Source organism: Poecilia latipinna, unplaced genomic scaffold, assembly GCF_001443285.1.
Source record: "Poecilia latipinna isolate Pla-1442-1.1 unplaced genomic scaffold, P_latipinna-1.0 Scaffold605, whole genome shotgun sequence".
Taxonomy (NCBI): domain Eukaryota; kingdom Metazoa; phylum Chordata; class Actinopteri; order Cyprinodontiformes; family Poeciliidae; genus Poecilia; species Poecilia latipinna.
In genome coordinates, this window is record NW_015113221.1 from 166,861 (window position 1) to 187,111 (window position 20,251).

Here is a 20,251-nt window from a genome sequence, read left to right on the forward strand (position 1 = left end):
TATATATACCTGGCATTAGCTCACAAAATCTTTAATCATGCAAATGACTTAATCATGTAAATTGAAGACAACTTCTGTGCTTCATTATCAGTATCACATAAGGTTGGTAAAACTTAAGCTGGGCCACATCTCTGTTTCCTGCATGCAGAAAAAAAAAAAAACCCCCATCATACAGAGCAGCCATCAAGTTTGCCTTAAGGGCAAATTCGCTTTTCTGCATTAGATATTGTAAGTTTGCCCTTGAAAATGTGTCGGTCTCATGTTCATCCCCTAGTAAAGCACCGTTAGAAGATGTTTGTGAGAGCTGAGCTCGTCATGCAAAGCCAGTATCATTTCAAAGTTTTCATTAAAGTCGGCACCATTCTTGAACACATTTATTCATGGAATGTTTTGAATTGTTTTAAAAGTTTTTTTTTTTTTTTTTAACAGCCATGACTGGGTTCAGGAGGCTGCCGAAATGCTTTTGTATTAATTTACTCCTGTGACGGCTGTTTTCTTTTCCCCCAATATCTAATGGATAATGATGAGAAAGCATAAGCAGAACTACAGTTACTTTTGACTAATGTCTCCTGGGGATGACCTCTTCCTGATTTAGACCCTCAATAAGCACTCAGGTAAAATCCTGTTTAATGCATTCTAGTGGGTTGCCTGCTCAGCCAAGTTGGGCTCATAAAAGAGAAGAATGACTTTTCTCGCAGTGGTCCTTTAGTTTTCTTTTGTTTTTGTTTTTTTGTCTAAATTGTTTTATGGCGTTGAATTTTCAGCTGTTGCTCCAGGCCTTTGCTGTGTTTAATGTAAAGAAGAGATTGCTTAAAAGGCTTTTCTCGCTTCCCTTTTGCCAAATGGTAATATAAACGATGAATTTAACGTATTTAAATGTCTTCAATGTGGAATTGCGATATCTGTTTTGAAAAATCCTGTTTAGTCTTTCTACTTCAGCTGATAATACAGGATGTTGATTTCAGTTGCTGTTCCCAGTGTAAAGAAGTTGACATTTTCACCCAGGTTTAATAAATCTTTGTGATCTTATACAAGCCCATACTCACAGCTCTTCTAATAACACTGTCCGGGCGTTAAGGTGAAAAAAAAAACAAAAAAAAACTCAAATTTGCACAATGTTCTCACAGCAACATTTGTAAAACTTTCTTGAGAAGTCCAATTTCAACACTCTGTTGTTCTTTTTATAAACCGGAGCATGTTGGGAGGCTTACAACAGGAAAGAAAACGAAACTGTTTTGACACACCAAGGTAATTCTTTGTGCTATCTCATCAACAGCTCTAGTCAAAAATGTCACAAGTTATTTGACTGTGAAATCCCTACTCCTGTTTTTCTTCTCTGGTGCGTTTTTATACCTGCGAGCTGGCAGGTGAATTTATTTCCCTCAGCTGACTTCAACTTTTTCCTCAATTTTTTTTTTTGGGAAGTTTTTTTTTTTTTTTTTTTCCTTATACACAGTCCCGTTTTAACATACCCTATAATATATTCATTCATTCAGTACCAGTCCACAGTGTTTAGGTTTTGAAGATATACAACTCCTGTATTGTAATATGTTGTGGTTAAAGAGAGCGAAATAGCATGCGCTTCTTCCCAGTTTGAATCACTCGTCACCTTTTAGCAGCGATAGACATTTTATATGGACACACAAACATTCTGCTGGAAACGGCTTCGCTGCTGTCGCTGAATAGGCTCCCCTCTAAATAGCCAGCTGCATGAATATAGATAGTAAAATGCTACATTAAGTAGATGGATGGAGTCGGAAAACAACTATAAATGTCAGATAAACAGATTAGCCAGGAATGAGAAGAGTGATTGATTGGACTCTGATATGACAAACCCTCCAGTTTGAGCCACTTTCAGACGTATTCCAAGTACACTTAGTGTTGTTAACTGTGGACATTATCATCTCACTTATCTCCTTAGTTGCCTAATTTTGAAATGGCAGCACAATTACAGCTAAATTGTTTGAAGCAGCATCAGTTGAACCACTTCGCTGCTCACAAATTAGTCTGTATCTTGCAGCTTTGTCATAATGTTTGTTTGCTGCCGCGCTGACGATGCATGGAAATCGGACAACGCGGGTCTCAAATTTCTGATGCCGCTGTTCAAGAGGAGTTTAAGGAAACCACTTGTGTGATCGTTTGGCCGTGTCACGTTCATTCAGCGAGCCCAGATTCCGGCCCGGAAAGAGCCAACGGTCCAGAGAGTCTGAAGTTAATGTAGCGTCGTCCTTTTTGCTGCCAGCACGGGCTTGTGAAATTTGATGCGGTGTCACGATCACAGCGCCTGTTAACACTCACAGGAAGGTGTTGTTCTCTGATCGGGCTAACACTAGCTCATTTCCTCTCGCGCTCCGCGTGGCGTGAACACATGGCTGACCTGCGACATCAGTGGAGCACGGTGGATGATCGGCAGAGCAGCAGAGACGAGGCCAGACCCACAGCTGAGGCCGGTGCTCCACAACAAGAGGCGCAGCGCAGCGCATTGCTCAGGCTTTTGGATCAGGCTTTGCGATGACATTTGCAATGACCAAAACATAGAATGTGGACATAACAAAAAACGAGCAAACAAACAAAAAAAATGCACTGTAAAATAACAAAATCAGCCACTATTTAAGACAGTGTAGTAGTGTGAAGTTGTTTTTGAATTAAACTGAGTAAATATAAATGCAGTACCCCAATTATGATTTCATGAAAAAAGAAAAGCATTACATTAATTCCATCAAGTGTTGGTGAAAATTTTTTCCTGAAAAAACAGGAAAAAAAAAAATCAACATTCGAAATGATTTAAAAAAAAAAAAAGAAAACAACTAAAATGAATGTCCATTTGAAAACATCTGCAAATGTTTCACACTTATTGCCTTTTGGGGCAGGCTTGTTCTATTACAACAGATGAAACTCATTGTTTCTCACCTGTCCCCGACCTCATTCTCCATGCAATGTTCACCTTTTTTTCAATTAATTCTCACCTCTTCCGTGTCCATGTGACTCACCTCAGCCATGTCCTCCGTGAAGAGCCGCGCTTCGATTGTTTCAGAGCGTCAGACCTCTCTGGACTGCAGGTTTGAGAGCCGCTTGGAATTGGTGTTGAAGCTTCGAGTGGTGGAAGTGATGGGGCACTCGTCGTGGCCTCTGCTGAAAAGAAGGGGGGAAAAAAAACAACAACTAGATTTTTCTTGTCATTTTGGCAACTTCTAAAATTGTTCATAATGTAGATCATGTTCATAACCAAAGTTTGCAACGTTACACAGCACTGATCATGTGAAATTGTGTGTAAGCTTAAGTGCTTTATGGTAGAAATGTGTAGCATTAATTCTCAATTTTCACTTAAATTTTGTAAGAAATACTACCGTTGGGAGTAAATAGATATTTTATAAGCTATTATAGGCAGGGGTTAATATTCAGTGAGCTACAGTCATATGTGCACCACATATGTCCAAGACGTAGAAGGAGGTAATTTGGTCAGATGAGATTGAAACAGAACATTACTGAAACTAACCAGGATCATTCTGTGGAGTTGCTTTTTTTTATAGTGGCCTTTATTTGATAGTAAAGTGACGGGAAAGTGGGTAATGACAGAATGGGGGAAAACATACGCCAAAGGTCACCAAGCTGGGAATCGAACCTGTGACGGCCACGTCAAGGACTAAGGCCTCCATATGTGGGTTGTGCCTTAACCCCTGCGCCACCACAGCAGGTGTTGATTTTCTTCTGAGGTGAACGTTCATGTTCTGAACATCCAGTCTGAGCTACGAAAGAACGGTTGAGATCACATACAATACCCATGTGTTAGAAGACTTAAAATTTGATAAGTTTAAATAATTTTATAACAATCATATATATATATATATATTTTTTAATTTTTTTATTTATTTTTTTTCCGTTCTGCACTGCGATGTTCTTTTCTTTGATGGTCTTTGAAATGGTCTGATTGTAATTCTCCTTGAGGCCAGTATGAATTGTAGAGAATTACTTTGCTGATGGGGAAAAAAAAACATTTGAACTACTTTTTTTTTTTTTTTTTTTTTTTTTTATCCTTCGCTTTGGTTAGATTATTTTGACTGAGGCTTAGATTTGTTTGAATAACCTACATGTTGCTTGTCAGAGTGAGCACGGGGTGCATTGTTAAAGACAACAGCAGCCACATGAGATGATCTTCCTCGGTGTCTGTCGCCTTTTGTTGCTGTCTGAAGCACTGATATTGTTTTGTAAGATGAGAATAGAAACAGTCCCCCCCTGCTCTTTATCTGTCAACCAATATGCGAAAATGTCAGTTTAATTCACCCTTATTTTCCCCAAACCTTATTATGATTATTTACTAGAATTAGAGTTTGAGATTATTAAATGTCTGTTGGTGTTGTCCTTGTCTGGGAAAGGCTATTTCGGAGTAACCTGTCTCCGAGGCACCCTTGTAGGCGTTCCTCGTGTCTGTGCTAGAATAATCTTTTCATTGACTCATGACTGGTGCATGGATCGGGGCACAATTAGTATCACGGATACATTCATTGTCTGGCAGTGTTGTAATTTTGCCACGTGTTGCCATCTGTTCAGGGCACGCTGCCAGCACTCACTGGCCTGGAGGGAGCCGCCATAGCTGGCTCGCCGACCTTCATGCCGAAAACAGCCAATGTTTTGGATGCTCTGGCCCGTCCTGGCTCGGCTTGGAAGGAGCCTGACACATGCTAAATTGATTAAGAGCGTCTGAGCAGTAAATGCCCATTGGCAGAATCGCTGCAGAAAACCTGAATATGACTCAGCGTGCTCTGAAAGCCACAAACTGTCGCCCCTTTTCGGCTTTGTAGATGCACACGGGGGCACGTTTTTTCCATTAGCTGCCGTTGCTTTCGGTTCGGCGCTATCACGTGCGTTCAAATGCCGCCCTGCAGTTGCCGTGGGTTTGTCGTGTTTATGGGGCCTCGAGGAATATGGTGCCATGTAATTCAGACCGAAGTATTAGTGGCCGACAAAAAAAAAAGTGGCCGTTGCATTCTGTCTGAAAACCTTTTTGATGTCGAGGCTTAGGAATGTAGGCTAAATGCTTATTTTCAGGCTACGCATGCTTATCACATGCCTGCTGCACCTCTTGGAGAGGGCAATTTTCTCTGAGGGAAAGTGCAAGGTTTAGGATTATGGTTGCGAATGATTCATGGATCACACAGAGACTTCAGCATGGCCTCGTACAGAAACACATGCGCAAATGCTTCTACGAGAAAAGCTTTAATGATGCAACACAATGGTCCTCTGTTGGTAATGTATCTGTAGGCTTTTTTTTTTTTCCCCCAATGCGAAACACACAACTCTTTGTTGGGAATCGACTCTTTAAACCCTATTAGCTCCTTTAAGAATGAACTGTGGTACAGTCATTAATAATTGTTTTGACCCCACTTGTAAATAAATGTTGTGGATCTCGGATCCTTTTTTTTTATTTTACAAAGAAACTTGCAAGAAACCTTTGTACATCCGAGTGTTTTACATAAATATGTTATAGTCCACCTGAACTGCAAACATCTACTTCTCTTATTTAACACAGAAAAAGTAGGCTTGCTTAGATCTACTTTAGAGAAAAGCGGCTAAAGTATTAACACAAATCAGAAATATCCAGAAGCACACCGGTCCTGCACTTTATACTCTAGACCAGGGGTCCCCAAGTCCAGTCCTCGAGAGCTACCATCCTGCAAGTTTTAGAAGTATCCTTACTCCAACAGACCGGGATCAGCTCTACAGAGGCCTGATAACGAGCCATTCATTTGATTCAGGTGTGTTGAAGCAGGGATGCATCTGAAATTTGCAGGATGGTGGCTCTCGAGGACTGGACTTGGGCACCCCTGCTCTAGACTCTGCAGAATATGTTCAAATATTGTAGCTGTGAACAAAAATTACATCTGATCGCAATGTAAACCAAGTGATAAATGATATTATCCTCCTAAAGCTGGGCAGATTTGATTAAACGGTTCTCGTTTGGGTCTATTTTCTCGTTGTGAGGAATCCGTTTCTTGCAGGGAATACACTGGAATCCAAGAAAGATTCACCTTTCAAGGAAGACCTTTCACATTTTGCTTAATTCTAACTTCTCTCACCCCCATCCTTCTCAATGACGAATATTAACCAGCCAATGTCTTGATTCTCAAATGAAGTAACTGGATGACGACTGTTATATTTTTGGCTAAAATGTTGCAAGAATCCAAAGCGCTTTCACCTTAATGAAAGATTCGTCACCTCCGAGGTTTGACCAAACTGGTTGCTGGAGTTTAATTTCCGGCAGGATCATTTTCCTTTGGCTTGCTTACAAAGACCAAACAGCTGCTGCAATTCCCAGCAATGTTTGGCTACTCTTGGCTCCCTCTCAAACACTGTTTGCAGATTTCAGTCACTTTCAGATTGTCACTTCACTTTATCGTGCTGGACAGGTCCGCCGTAACATTTTTCCCATCCGGTTCATCTTTCGTGGATTATGAGCTTTTCAGTTTCATCTGTCTTTTGTCAGCTCCATCATTTTTGCGTGGACTTCTGCTGTGACGCTGTCAAGGTCTGTGACCAGCTGGACACGATGTCTACACGTTTGACTCTTCTGACATTGAGCAGCTACATTTTGCCATGAAGTTGCATATCCTCAGAAATGTTGGGGCAAGTGTCTTTTGTTCAGCCACCTTTTTGTTTTACTTTGTCATTAATAGACTCGTCATCGTTTTGACGTCATCCTGACCTCTGAGGACTCTGGGACTGGGTGAATATTTCGCCACATCCAAAGAGCTTATGGGAGACAAATTGTGCATGCTTGCTACTGGTAAACACATATTCTTATGTCATAATGTCTTCCAACACCACTGATATGAAAGACTGATTCACACCATCAGTGTGTCAGGTGCGCCATAGTCTTGTACGCTGTGGTTTTCGGCCTCCGAAGCATCCAATGTTGTGTTGCCGCTCTGCAAGGACCCGGATCCCATTATGCATTATATGATCCTTGTCTAGGGTGTCTCCTCTTGATGGGCTATCCATCATTGGCTGTACTAGCTCTGCTCTTACCTAATCATGTACAGGTCACATGTATGGTGAGGGGGGCGGCAAGCATTACCTCAATTAAACCAGCCCCTCCATCTATCACTCCTGGCTTGTAAAGACAATTGGAGGAAGAAAACATTAAAAAAAAGAACATTATTGAAAAGCTTATGTATGAAATGATGTTTACTTTGTCTGGTTTAGTTTGTTGCCTCAGCCAATCAACCCGAGATCTGTTTGACTAAACCTGTGAAATGGTTTGATATAGCAGGTGGGATTTTTCTCAGCTTTTTCCCTCCGTCTTTTTCCTCCTGTGATGTATTTCTTTGTGTGTCGGTGTGAGCGTTTGGCAACCGATTCCTCCAGAGGCCCCAAAAAACTGCCACATTAACTTTAACAGGCTCCGCGGCCCAGAAGCTCAAAGTGATTTATTTTGACCAATCAGCCGAGTGAATCTGAGCGGAGGCCTCCAAAGCGTCTTTAACTCTCTATATCATCAGAGTCGGAGTTTCTCTCGATTTGGCCTATTCCACTCCTGTCTGATAGTCTTTTGAAAAGCCCCACACTCTGTTTTCTTGGCAAGTGGCGAGACCTTGGAAAAACGAGCTTTTCCTCATGGTGATTCCTTCCTCATGTTCCACTTTTTACCCATGTGCCTTTGTCCATGTTTTTCCTCCACCCTCCACTTTCCCGGGCAGGCTCAACTATGCTTGGCCTTGTCACTTGCCCGAGAGACTCTATATTTTGCTCCAAAGAGTAAAAGCCAAATCCAATATTTCGCTTTCCTTGTAAGACTCTCTCCTAAGATCAAAAGAGAAACATTGGATGCTGGTAAATAAGGATTTTTTTTGTTGTTGTTCTTTTGGACCGTGTGATTATCGTGCAGTATGTGCAACATTTAAGGTAATGTGAAGATTTCTAACTAATTTGAAGACTTTCATTTACTTTGAAGAGGTTTGAGAGTTTTGACCGTGTCAAATGTAATTAATTAAATAGAAATCAGACGCTTCCTCTCCGGGAAATGTAGATTACCCAGTATGTGTGTGTACATTAGACCAAAAAAAAAAAAAAAAAAACCTTTCCTATTTGTGTGTCTTTGCAAATCTGTGCAGCAAAATGACCCCAGAGTTCTTCAGTGCAGTGCCTGTGGCAGCTCCTGTCTCTTTTGTCAGTTAAAGCAAACACAGCGAGGGTCTCTCCAGGCCCGCGTCCATGTGTGCATACATATCAGTCCGGTGCACACGCCTCTCTGTGTGACCTCCACTGATGCCCTCTCAAATCCCGCGAAGGGAGCTCGGGAATAAGAAATTAATTGCCAAACAATGCATAGCTCCCATCCATTATGGCTCTCATCATGTCAGATGATATTGAAGCTTACCGGATGCCTCGCAGCATAATTTATTGCTCCTCCTCCCCGCCACCGCCGGCACCTCTTCAACCTCTCCACTTCCCAGTTGCACACGGTGATGGATTTGTGGGCTCGACACTATAAGATACCATTAAATGACGGGACTTTTATCATTTATTATCCATCCTTGTCACTCGGCATGTTATCTATTTATATAATTCATTTGAAATAGTTTGCAACTCGGACTGTTTTTGCTGATGAAGGTGACGACAGTTCTCCCTGAATTAAAGCTGCTCTTTTGACTTTACAGATGAATGTTTTTTTTTTGTTGTTTTTTTTTTGTTTGTTTGTATGTTTATTAAGCAGCTTTACTGTGACTTATGAATGATTGACATAAAATGTTCCCCAAACTCAAGGGGTGAATCCGTGTTGCGTCTACAGATAATAAAACAGTTAGTTAAGAACCTTTTCGGCACTTTAACAGTAACCTGTCGCAAAGGCACATTTTACTCTTATTTCTTTAGTTAAAATCTATAAAAAATGGCAGTGCCAAGCCATGCGTCTAACACTGAAGCCTCCTCTATGTGAAACCCAATACCAATCACCACCACTAAAACACTGCCACTGATACAGGCACCCATTCAAAACAGGTCTCGGTTGTAACAGCACACTTTTTACGCTGTAAATAAAGATGCAGTCTTCGCTTACTTAGCTTGCAGCAGAACCATCGACCACACAGCAAGCCTAACAGTAATCCCCAAACAGACCTGCAAATTGTTTAGATTAAACGTCACACAAGAATATTCTGTTTTCACTGCATGTCAGACCAAGTAACAAGTCTTGAGTTGTAGGATCAGCTTAGAAACCAGTGGAGAAGCCTTGGGAATGGGAACAAGTAGGAACTAACCCAGTTCAATGAGACAGCCTATACCTCCATAGAAGAAAAACGACAGTTTTACTCGGTACAGGCGAAACACAATCTGCGTTGTTCAAGTTGATTTGTCAGGCAATACTTCATGTATATGGTTTACAAAGTTTGATTGTGATCATTAGCTTTAGATGCTTCTATTGCATGAAGAATTTCAACTTTGCTACTTTGATTTATCTTAAATAATTAGTGACACATGTATAATGCTGTTTTCAAAAATGTATTTCTTTTTTTATTTTTATTATTTTTTTAGTTTTTGTTTTCTGGGATAACTTGGATCCTGTCTGAACTCCCTGAAGGCCCTGATGGTTTGACACAGAAAAATTCTAACTATTAGCTGAAACCGTGGCACGCAGTAGGTGATCAACTGAATAATGATGCATCTCTCGAGTTTTAGGTCAGATCTTTGCAGGACCTTTCCCTTTTTTTTTTTTTTTGCCATTTCTGAAATATGTGACTTTCAGATGCTGCTCACCTGCTCCAAAAAGCTCAAATAGCATTAAATTGTTGACCTTGCAGCAGTCTTTCATTATCTGAATTTCAGCATGCTTTTTCTGCCTTGGGTTTAAGACCTGGTTAGGAAAATAAGTAAAAAAAAAAAAAAAACCTGAAAAAGATGCAGGTTAAAAGTGTAAAAGCTATTGAAGAAAAATGATTTTAAAATGTTATAAGAAAAGATCTGTTTGGAAACAAACTGACAGGAAAAATACTGAATCAGCCCAAGATTTGTGGTGACGTAAATTACGGAAATTGCATGTCGGAGACAAAATAGAAAATAATACCTCAACATGTACTAAACGCTGAAATGATTGTTGATTATGAAGCAAGCAAATTCACAGTTCACTTTCCTCAACGTCTCCTTTACTGGGTGGATGAGACCACTGTTGGAAACATAATTTCATGCAAATCTTTGCTCCGAAGTCATAGATGCTGATGTGTTGAAAGCAACTTTAGCTTAGTAAAAAAAAAAAAAGAAAAGAAAAGAAAAAAAACACAAATTTGGTGACAAAACGAGTCTAGTTCCTTTTAAACTCATGAGATTGCATTAGCATGTTTTAAAGCTTCCTAATAACATTGCAAATCTCATTTGTGTCAGTAGTGGAAAATCAAACTAGGAAGCGGCAAAACAAAAAAGGTGCAGCTAAAGCTACAGTAACTTAAAATGCTGACTCTTCACGAATTTGTCAAACTATCTGCTTTGGCCTGACAGACAGCGTATATGATCGCGTAAAGGAAACTGATTTAAATGCATTTCTCAAATCTCACCTATGTTGTATCCAAGAAAGGTACAGCAGCAAGCCGCACAGCCCAACCCAGCTTGACATTTGCCATGTCTTAATCAATTTTTTTTTTTTAAGGAATCCAAAAGGATAGTGAGAAACTGCTAGTTAGAGCCAGTCAATCAGTAACCAGCATGTACTTGGCAGCTAGTAAGAGTTTGTTAAACTGTGGGGATGTGTAGCTTCTTCTGACCACAACCATGTATCGGTCTAATTCTGACCATGAGTTTAAAAATCTGACCTGGCATCCAGACAGGTCTTTTTTTTTTTTTTAGTTTAATATTAGCTTTTGTTGCGTGAATAGTAAGTAAATAGGTGACAGAACACATGCACAATCTAAATCTTTTATTCCCCGTCTGTGGAAAATATCTGCTGAAGACGTAGCCATGCATAAAGGTTCAAAACCTAAAATTCGAAGGTAATTGGGTTCAGCACCAGGACGGAAGGCTCACTTCACTGTCTAACGCTTGTTCCATTTCACCCCAAAAGCCACCTTCCACACCCCTCTTTTGATCTCGACTCAGCCGAAGGTTCCCAGAGCCAGACGAGAGTCTCGCTCGCCGTGTGGAAGTGGCAAGTCACATAAACCGGATCCATTTCATAATAGCGTTGCAATTTTCTCTCCTGGAGCGGAGTCGAGCAGGCTTATCTAATTGTGGAAGCCACGAGCCCTGGGATACAGAGAGAGAGGCTAATTAGTTAGAAATGAATGCTTTGAAATGAAGCACAAAGCTCTGTGTGTGGTAGAAACAGACTTCATGCTTTCTGTGAGATCGGGGAGGGGCTGAAGCAGAGCATCGATGATGATGAGAGGGCTCTGGTGCTCGAATGAGACGGGAAGCTGGAGAGCGTGCGGTGGTTCACTGCTGACTTTTATGAATGAACAGGTTGATACGTTTGCGCCTGAATGTTCTTAAGCCTTCAGGACTTAACTGGATAATGTAAGAAGTGGTCTGTTAACCCTTTCGTGCATGAATTATGATCTTTTGTGTCAGGATTTTTTTTTCCCTTTTTTTATTTTTATTTTTATTTTTATCTTAAGGCATAAAAAATGTAGGAAATAAAATTTTGTTATATATATATATATATATATATATATATATATATATATATATATATATATATATATATATATATATGATTTATTTATTTATTTATTTATTTTTTCGGTGATCAATTGTAGTTTTCTCCAAAGACAAAGTTGTTATTTGAAAAAAATACATCAGTAGTAATGTTCTTTAGGGCTTATCTGATGTCACCCGACAGACCGGGTCGGTCGGCATGCTTTTTTTGTCTGTCGGCCATGTTGGATTTAACAAAAATAATTTCTTGCAGCTTGCAGCTGATGGACAGTAGTTGATAGTGTATTTCATGATGCATTAGTGTCCACTTTAGTGGTCTGTGTGCATTTATAACATAAAAATCCACAAGAAGCACAAGAAAATGGCTTTTAGACAGCTGTCCACTGTAGTGAGCACTATGCATGAAAGGGTTAATATGTTAATCTACTGTCACATACTTCTGTTTTTGCAACTTTAATGACTTTCCTCACTCAGGACACATAGCAGGTTAATTAAAGGTTTTTGCACAGCAATAGCTCCTGTCACAGGACACAGAAGAGTTGCCCTGTAATACTTTTTGAAATTTTCTAAAGCATACAGCTAAAATGATTGTTTGATTAATTCAAATGCGCTCTTAAGTTCACTAATCTATAGCTCTGGGCTCTGAAGAGACCACTTTTACATTGTATGTTCTCCCAAGCCTATTTGTATCCCCTTGTCTAGATTGGCAAAGTTAGCAAATTGAAACAAAATGACCTTGTGTTGTCTCCAAGGCGATAGTGCCTACGGACTGTAGCTGCTGTCCACTGCTGGCTTTTCCTTTTTTTTTTTTTTTTTTGCTCTGCATGTGCTCATTTCATGGAAAAGACATTTAATTCTGTTCAAGGGCACACTCCTCTTTTCTGTCCCCAGTCTCTATCTCTTTTGCGTCCGTGTGTGTCTGCAGGTGTATTTAACATGCCGTATGTAGACTGAACCTTCGGAAAAAATAATTTAGCCATGGACTCAGTGGGATCATCCAGAAGAATAGAATTACATTCTAAACATGATTCCTGGTGACTTTGAATTAACCTCCTGCTGTGACAGACATTTCCCTAAGTCATATTTCTTCCGTACTGTCATACTGCCTTAAGCATTCAACATTTTTTTTTTCATCTTTATTACTTTAGAAGAAGAGGTAAAACAAAATGATCTCACTGTCTTTTAGCCTGGGATGAGAAATGACCAGATGAAACGGTTGACCAGACCCTAAGGTATTTATTAAGATTCTGAAAGGACAAATAAATAAAGAGGGGGGGAAAAAAACCTGGGTAGCACTGCACTGTATGCTTTCCTGAAACTGACATTACTTTCCAGCTCTTGCCAGGTACTTTCCGGGACTGAACTGGATTTGATGATCTGTACCTTTAATGGGACTTAGTAATTACTTTCTCTGTACTAAAGAGGTAAATGTCAAAATATTACATTGTACCTTCTAGAGCTTACCAGCAAGTTTCTCCATTTTTGTACTTTTCAAAACCTACAAAGTACTTACCTGGCAGTCTCATGAAGCGTCCTTGTTACTTTCACCAATCCAGCCAGGCACTTTTAGAGATCTTATGAGGTACTTTTGTGAGCTTATCAGGTTCTTTGCTAGAGCTGATGGGACATACTGGTTACTTTCCTGGCATTTACCAGGCGTTAATGGCTACTTTGCCAGAATTTAAAGGGTACAGCCATTTACCATACCAATCTGATAAGAGATGAACTAAAATTAAACCTACACTTGATACATTTTCCTATAAATGTAAGATTTGAGCATCTTAAACGTAGTACCCAAGAGTAGTGCTTCCAATGTGTTCAATTAGTTGTGATAAACCTTCAACGAACAAGATATTGTACATACATTTTTTTTTTCTTTTTTACACTGACTCTTTTTAAATGCAGCATTTGAAGTCACTATACTTTAAGATTTGGAAATTTTAAGCTTTCTCTAACAACACGAAATGTCATCCTATAATTTTAGCATTAACTTTAGCTTTCGTTAATGATACAGAAATGCTCTTTAATCCAAGCAAGTATCCATATGACAGAGGACCAAATAAAATGTGTTCATGATCTGTCTAACTGCAGTCTTCTCCATTTTAATAGTCCCTCATGTGTTTCAAGTTTTACCTTCATTAACATAAGCTGGAGGCGGCTCAACAACACCACTTCTAAATTAGTGGTCGTCACCTGTGCAGAGGTTTGATTCTCCTAATTGGCCCCTCTGCTTGCCTGTTTAGTCACTCGGTTGTATGAGGATTGCCACAGTGAGGCCAGTACTGACCTTGATATAAGCAGATCAGATTTTTTTAATCAGTCATCCTCATGGTGGCCTTTCCATCATATTCAGATTTAACATCCACTGACATCAATCATATTAAAAAACAAAACAAAAAAAACAAGCCAAGCAGGGTTTCATTTTGGGATTTTATTTCCTTTTGACCACACATAAAAAATTTAATAAACAATCAAATTAGGCTGGTGTCCTTGAGCACATTTCACTTAAGGATATTTCCTACTTCATGGTAGTTGGTGATGAAATTAAAATTAATGGTGATGTTTGTCACCATGTGGAGAATGTAAATTGTGTTTTCTTCTTTTTTTTTTTTATCTTACCGAGATGTGCATCTGTAAAAAAAAAAAAAAAAAAAAAAAAATTGTAACCATACACTTATTTTGTACCGTTGCATTTCCTTTTCGCACCAACTGACTTTCAATGTGTGAAATTTGTAAACATGTAAACAAACCACATACACGCTCTTCAGTTTATAAAACTATTGTAAGCAAGAAAAATGAACACTTTAATGAATCTGCGTGAATGTAAGTAGTTTTTTGAAATATGGTAATTTGTCCATGATATTTACACTTTCCAAGATACTTCTGCATATATTTTGGAAAACCTTTCTTGGGGTCCTCGTGCTTGTAAGCACCAAGTGATTGCAAAGTTTGCAACTACCTAATCTCGACCCCTCGTGGTGTGGTGTAAGCGTAGTCTCAGCGGTTTCCACCTGGCAACAATAGCAACTAAAGCCGGGTCCTACATTTTCACGACCATAACCAACATATAAAACAGTCTGCGCGTTATTTTTTCAGGGAAGCTTAAGCAGTTAAAGTTTTCTTTGTCTAGTGGCTCTTGTCAACTTTCTATTCTTTATTGAAATAAATTGGCTTCGCGAGTCTTCAGTTCGCATCACTGTTCAGCGAGATGAAATGTGGTGTGTGGCTCTACAGGAGTTCCTGGGATACCTGCAGACATTTAAAACACAACCGTCTCTTTTTGTTGGCGGAAGGAAAACAAATACTCAATCAAGCAGCACTCTTGCTGAGGTGGCACATCATTTAATCAACCTTGGCTGTCGCTGAATGCTGTTAAGTGTGGAACGCATCGACTTCTGATGGTTGTCGGGGTGTCATTACAGCCTGCGGCAGCCTCCGCGTCCCACACTGCTCCGCTAATTTATGCCGTCTCATTTTACCCTTTGCAAATTTGCCGTACCGAGATATTGTCCCATTGCAAATTGAATCTCAGAACAGTTTTTTTGTTTGTTTTTTTTTACCCGCCCCCTCCCCCGTTATCTGAGCTCACTGAGGTACACCGCGTCCATTGAACCTGCCAACATAAAATTGACCTTCATTAAATTTTGTTTTGCTCTCCTTTCATACAAAGATTAGGATCATTTGTCACTTCTGTCTTTTTGATTGTATCCCGGCACTGGGAGGAAATGACAGCCGTCCCAAATTGCATTTTAGTGAAGGTCCAAATTGTGTGTGTCTGTGAGAAACGCCTCTTTCATCCATTTAGAGGGGCCAGTGCGAGCTGTCCTCTTCCAAACCGCAGACTGAAATTAGATCATGACATACAGAACTATTGGCAAAGCAAAACAAAGCAAAGATGGTGATGCAAATATACAATGGTTGGATTAAAAGGGGAGTTAGGGCATTCTTTTTTTCTTTTTTTTGTGGAAATGTTATGAAGTTTTATCCCTCGTGTGTCCTTAGACACTCTATGGGCTCACTGAGTTCACAGATTCATAAATAAAACTTGGAACTAAATTAATTTGGGACCTCTAATTTCCAATCAGAGACATTGTGGAAGATGAATAAGGTGCACAAGGCATGACTGATGACCAAGACTTGAGGAACTGCAAGTGCATCAAAGAGGGAGGAGAAGATGGCTGGGCTAGTGTTTGGGCCCATTTCTTAGTGCGCATGCGTTGGTGTTATTATGATAGCCATTTTCTCCTTAGAGCTCAGGTAAACAACGCCATTAGCAAACAGTTCCTGGAGTGTAACCACAGGGAAGACCCACATCCAGGAAATGGGTGTTCCACTTTGTCCTCTATGACCCACAAATAGCATATACTTAAAAAAAAAAAAAAAAAAAAATTGCCATTGACTTGTAGAGATATGGCCCTACCAGCAGCTGCATTTAGAATGCACAGCTGGAAATGTGAGTTTTCTGGTGTGTGTGTATATGTGTGTGTGTGTGTGTATGTTAGCTTAGCCAGCAGGGGTCCCAAACAAGACACCATGCATGCCCACTTTAGTCACCCCTGAAAGCTCCGACCGATCCTCTTTGAACTATCTTCTCTTAAACTGACACATGGAAAAAGGGGAAGAATAGAGTTCCCATGTGTACACCGTCCAAATTTGAGCTGTAAAAGGAACAAATTTCCCCTCGAACACAGCCGAAGTACAACTGATAAAATGATTTTAAACTGTTCCTGTGTTTTTTTTTTTGTTTGTTTTGTTTTTCTAATCTTACATCCTTTCTTCTGTATCAGAAACGTCCTCCTCTGTCATGGTTTATATGGACACCATGACTTCAACAATGAGGACCACCACTCGACCCGGCACCGTCACCGTGACGACCACAACATCCAGGACTACCACCACCCGGACGCCCGCCACGATAACTGCAGTGGCTGTGTGGCCGCACACAACAACCACAACGCCATCGTCCGCGCAGACGCTGGTGAACGCCTTGGAGCCAGAAGATGACGACGGAGCTCTGCCTTCCTCCAAGCTTCCGAACGTCAGGGTGGAATATTGCAGTCCCTTGGTGATGATGGACGTCGCCTGGCCGAAGACCAGGCAGGGCACTGTCGTCAAGATGCCCTGTCCATCAGGAACCATAGGTAATGCTGGTTTGTTCTAATGCCAGATCTTTGAAGATTACTAAGTAGATGTTTGTGTTTCGTTTGTGTCTCATTAACTCTTGTTAGCTTTTGTTAAAAACTGAGGAAGTGTGCAGCAGCCTTTTGCCTCATCCAAGAAGGTTCGGTGTTTGTCTTTATAAACCCAAGCAGGCTTTATAACAATGTCTTTCATGATTTTTATTTTTAATTTTTTTCTTTGTTGGACAAGTAAGATGCAACTAAAGTGCAGGAGCCTTGTTTTTTAAGTCCATGTACAAACTGGAATTTACCCAAGCTTTGCAAGTTCTACTTTCTATGATAAAATCCTAAAAATGAATCGTGGCGTGGAGAGGGCAGTGATCACAAAACCCCAGAGCTGCAAGATTTCTGACTAATCCCAGACAAACTCAAACGCATCTCTTTTGAAATCAGAAAAGCTAGAGAAAATAGTGTTTCTCTATTTCCTCTCTCAGAGAGGATGTCAATATTCTCCTTAGAAGAACCGGTCTGCTGCGAGTTGCTTGTGTGAGTTTTTGTTTATGTTTACACTCCCTGCGCAGCCTACACGCGCTCCCTTCCCGTCTCCCCCCACTGACTCTTTATTCCCGACTCGACGATGCGGCGCTAAAGATAGCATGATGTTGAATTTGTATGAAAACTAGTTACTAAAGCATCACACGCCTGTAGTTGTGCTCTGTGTTTCACTGCAGCATAGATGTGAATAATTGTAGCTCATTAGTCTTGATCAGGCCTTAGACCTTTGTGTCTGTGGATGTTCTCTGCCCGTCTTTGCATCGATACTAACGGAATAAAGTCAAGTGTAGTTTCAGATGAGATCAATGTTGACTGCTGCGCATTTAAAGACATTCTCTCTAAAAGGTTAAAAACCTGAGAGCATTTTTTTTTTCTTTTTAATGGTTCAGTTTAGACAAAAAAAAAATAACAAACATAAAAACACTAACTGAATAGGCACAATGACTCTTTTAGTTACTCTGTCCTTGAAAGACATTAATATGGAATCCCTATTTAATGAGTTATTTCAGAGTGTACAAAATTAATAAACCAGTAGTGCCATCAGCGATTATCCAGGATAAAAAAAACAACAACAAAAAAACACCTCTAACCACAGAAACACTGAATATAAAGCACTTTTTTAGGGCGAAATAAAAACCAAAAACCAAAACGATGACAGTCATTATTGCTTTTGTCCGAAGAACAGAAGCACTGGGTTAGGTGTGCTTTCTATCCTTAGTCAACCAAAAAAAAAAAAGTACACAGAATTAATTGCAGCAATAGCTCAGACAGCAGTTTCCTTCAGAGTGGAGATACAGGTGAGCACACAAGCACTGGGTCAGAGGTATTTCTATGAAGAAAGCATGTAAAGCATACCAAATTAATGCAGCAATAGCTCTTTCAATGGTTTTATTCAAGAAAAAAAGTTGGGCAACCCAAAGAGTCACAGGGCAAAAGCACCAAAAAGTTTTTTGTTTGTTTGTTTTGTTTTGGACAGTTTGTGGTTTTCTGTCTTTTGAACGCTTCTTAAGGAAACGGCTCTCTCTATTTTACATAACGGAAATTAGTTCTTATTTAGTATTTGGTTACCTCCTTTGGTAATTTGAACTTAACAGTCAGAGAAAAAAATATTTTCACTGCACTTTTTCTTAAAAGGGTTTTGATTGTTTCTCTGATAGTGGGACGAATAAAGCGTTTGCTTTGCGTCTGGCAATTAGTAAATCGCAGTGCTTGCGTATAGTCTTCAGGTGAGGTCTAACTACACCTGCACAATGGAAAACAGAGCGGTATTTCTCTGGTATGCTCAAGTTCAGCTCGGGGCCCAATCCGTTCATCAATCAGCGCACCGACAGAGTCACGCACATGTACATGTCTTCTTCATTAACGGGACAGCGTCGGCGCTCGTCGAGACCTCACTAACAGCCAACACATGGCGCAGATAAGAGGAACCGCCGCCCCGCCTCCCCCTCTCGACGCTCCCTCTTCAAAGCCGTCGCGCTTCAGACAACACTGTCAAGCAGAACACGACCGCGTGAGCTTCCTCTGCCACTCTTTGAAAGTTTTCCGAGCTCCCCTTCCATCGACGTCTTTTCGTTCCCTGTCACTCCCGTCTCTCCCCTCTGACCCTCCCCTGACTCCCCACCCGCCACCCCCCTTTCTCTTTCATGCTCCTTCGTTCTGTCTCTCGGCGTAAGGGGGCAGGGGCGGGGGAGGGGGGAGAGATGCACAGCCACTTATCTTATAAACCCATCAAACACAAGGCTGTCTGAGGTGGACCGGAGAGGGAAATTATATGTCAATCAAAATTGATATCTGTTAATGCAGGCTGTGTCGACCTGCAACAACACTCTGTCCCCTCTGTATACAGGAAAGAGTAATTTAATGCCGGCGCACAGCTTCGCTGATGTAAGCAGTTGAAGGTGCATACGCAGATTTTTAAGGCGAAGAAGCAAATTAGGTTTAAATTCACTGTAAAACAATCTCGATTCATCTGATTTGTTGAGCCTGTGCCTGTAATAACATATTTGGTTCACATTTAAACCAATACAAATCTTATATTATAGACGTCAATAGGTGTAATAAGATTAGAGAGGCTTAGCATATAACCACGCAGATTAATAATACTCAGTATCGGTAAGTGCATTTGTAGTGCTCGTCTATCAGCAGAGAGTTTCCTCCAACCTGTTAAATTGACCTTTCCTCGGGATTTCAGCCTTAATTGGCACCTATTGTGTTGCATCTGCTTTCTTATGCAGGGCGTAAGCATCCACAGGAGCAGACACTTTCTGACTTCTAATGATTAAATACTGAGTGTGTCTGGACGAGTCCGGCAGCCAGCCTCCGCCGAAGCCAGTTTACGATAAAACCATCCAATTACAGTTCTGCAAATTCCATTAATTGGATCACTTAGAAATTTTGTTTCTTTGGACAACTTTTGCAAATAAGAAAAAAGGGCTTGACACGCAGAAGACTCGGGCAATAGATGAGGAACTGCAAGGTATTGTGTGGCGTGTCAGACTGTAATGGGAAAACGGTCGAGGAAAAATTGGAAAATTCGGACGGGCTTGCGTCAGACGAGATTGGTTAGAATGACGGACAAAGTACACACACAGAACAAAAGATGTTTCTCTGAGTCTTTGTAACCACTTAACTTGGTGACTTTCTTCTGTCTGAAGGCGTGGCTTCATTCATGTGCTTGGGCCCAGAAGGATACTGGGACCTCCAGGGGCCCGACTTCAGCAACTGTACCTCCCCTTGGGTCAACATCATCAATCAAAAGGTAAAAACTACAAGTTTCACTTTGCACCATTTTGGTGTTTCATTTTCTTATGTATAGGACTAGGTCAATGCTATTTAAGTTTAAGTTAATGCTATAAAACCCAAGTCAAGGCAAGTTATTATTTTAGCACAAAGTATACACAAAGTGTTTTAAAGTTTGAATTGATTCGATTTTATAGTAAATA

The 20,251-nt window shown here is 40.4% G+C and overlaps 1 protein-coding gene across 13 annotated transcripts in view; it reads left to right on the forward strand.

Annotated features, from left to right (window-relative positions):
- The window catches only part of LOC106953822 (latrophilin-3-like), a 258,933-nt gene that overhangs the window by 153,059 nt on the left and 85,623 nt on the right, over nt 1–20,251 (forward strand). For all 13 annotated transcript variants that reach the window (XM_015042862.1, XM_015042865.1, XM_015042866.1 and 10 more), the window contains 2 exons: nt 16,422–16,775; nt 19,964–20,067. In XM_015042862.1, coding sequence (XP_014898348.1) covers nt 16,422–16,775; nt 19,964–20,067 — 458 coding nt within the window. The remainder of the gene's footprint in view (nt 1–16,421; nt 16,776–19,963; nt 20,068–20,251) is intronic.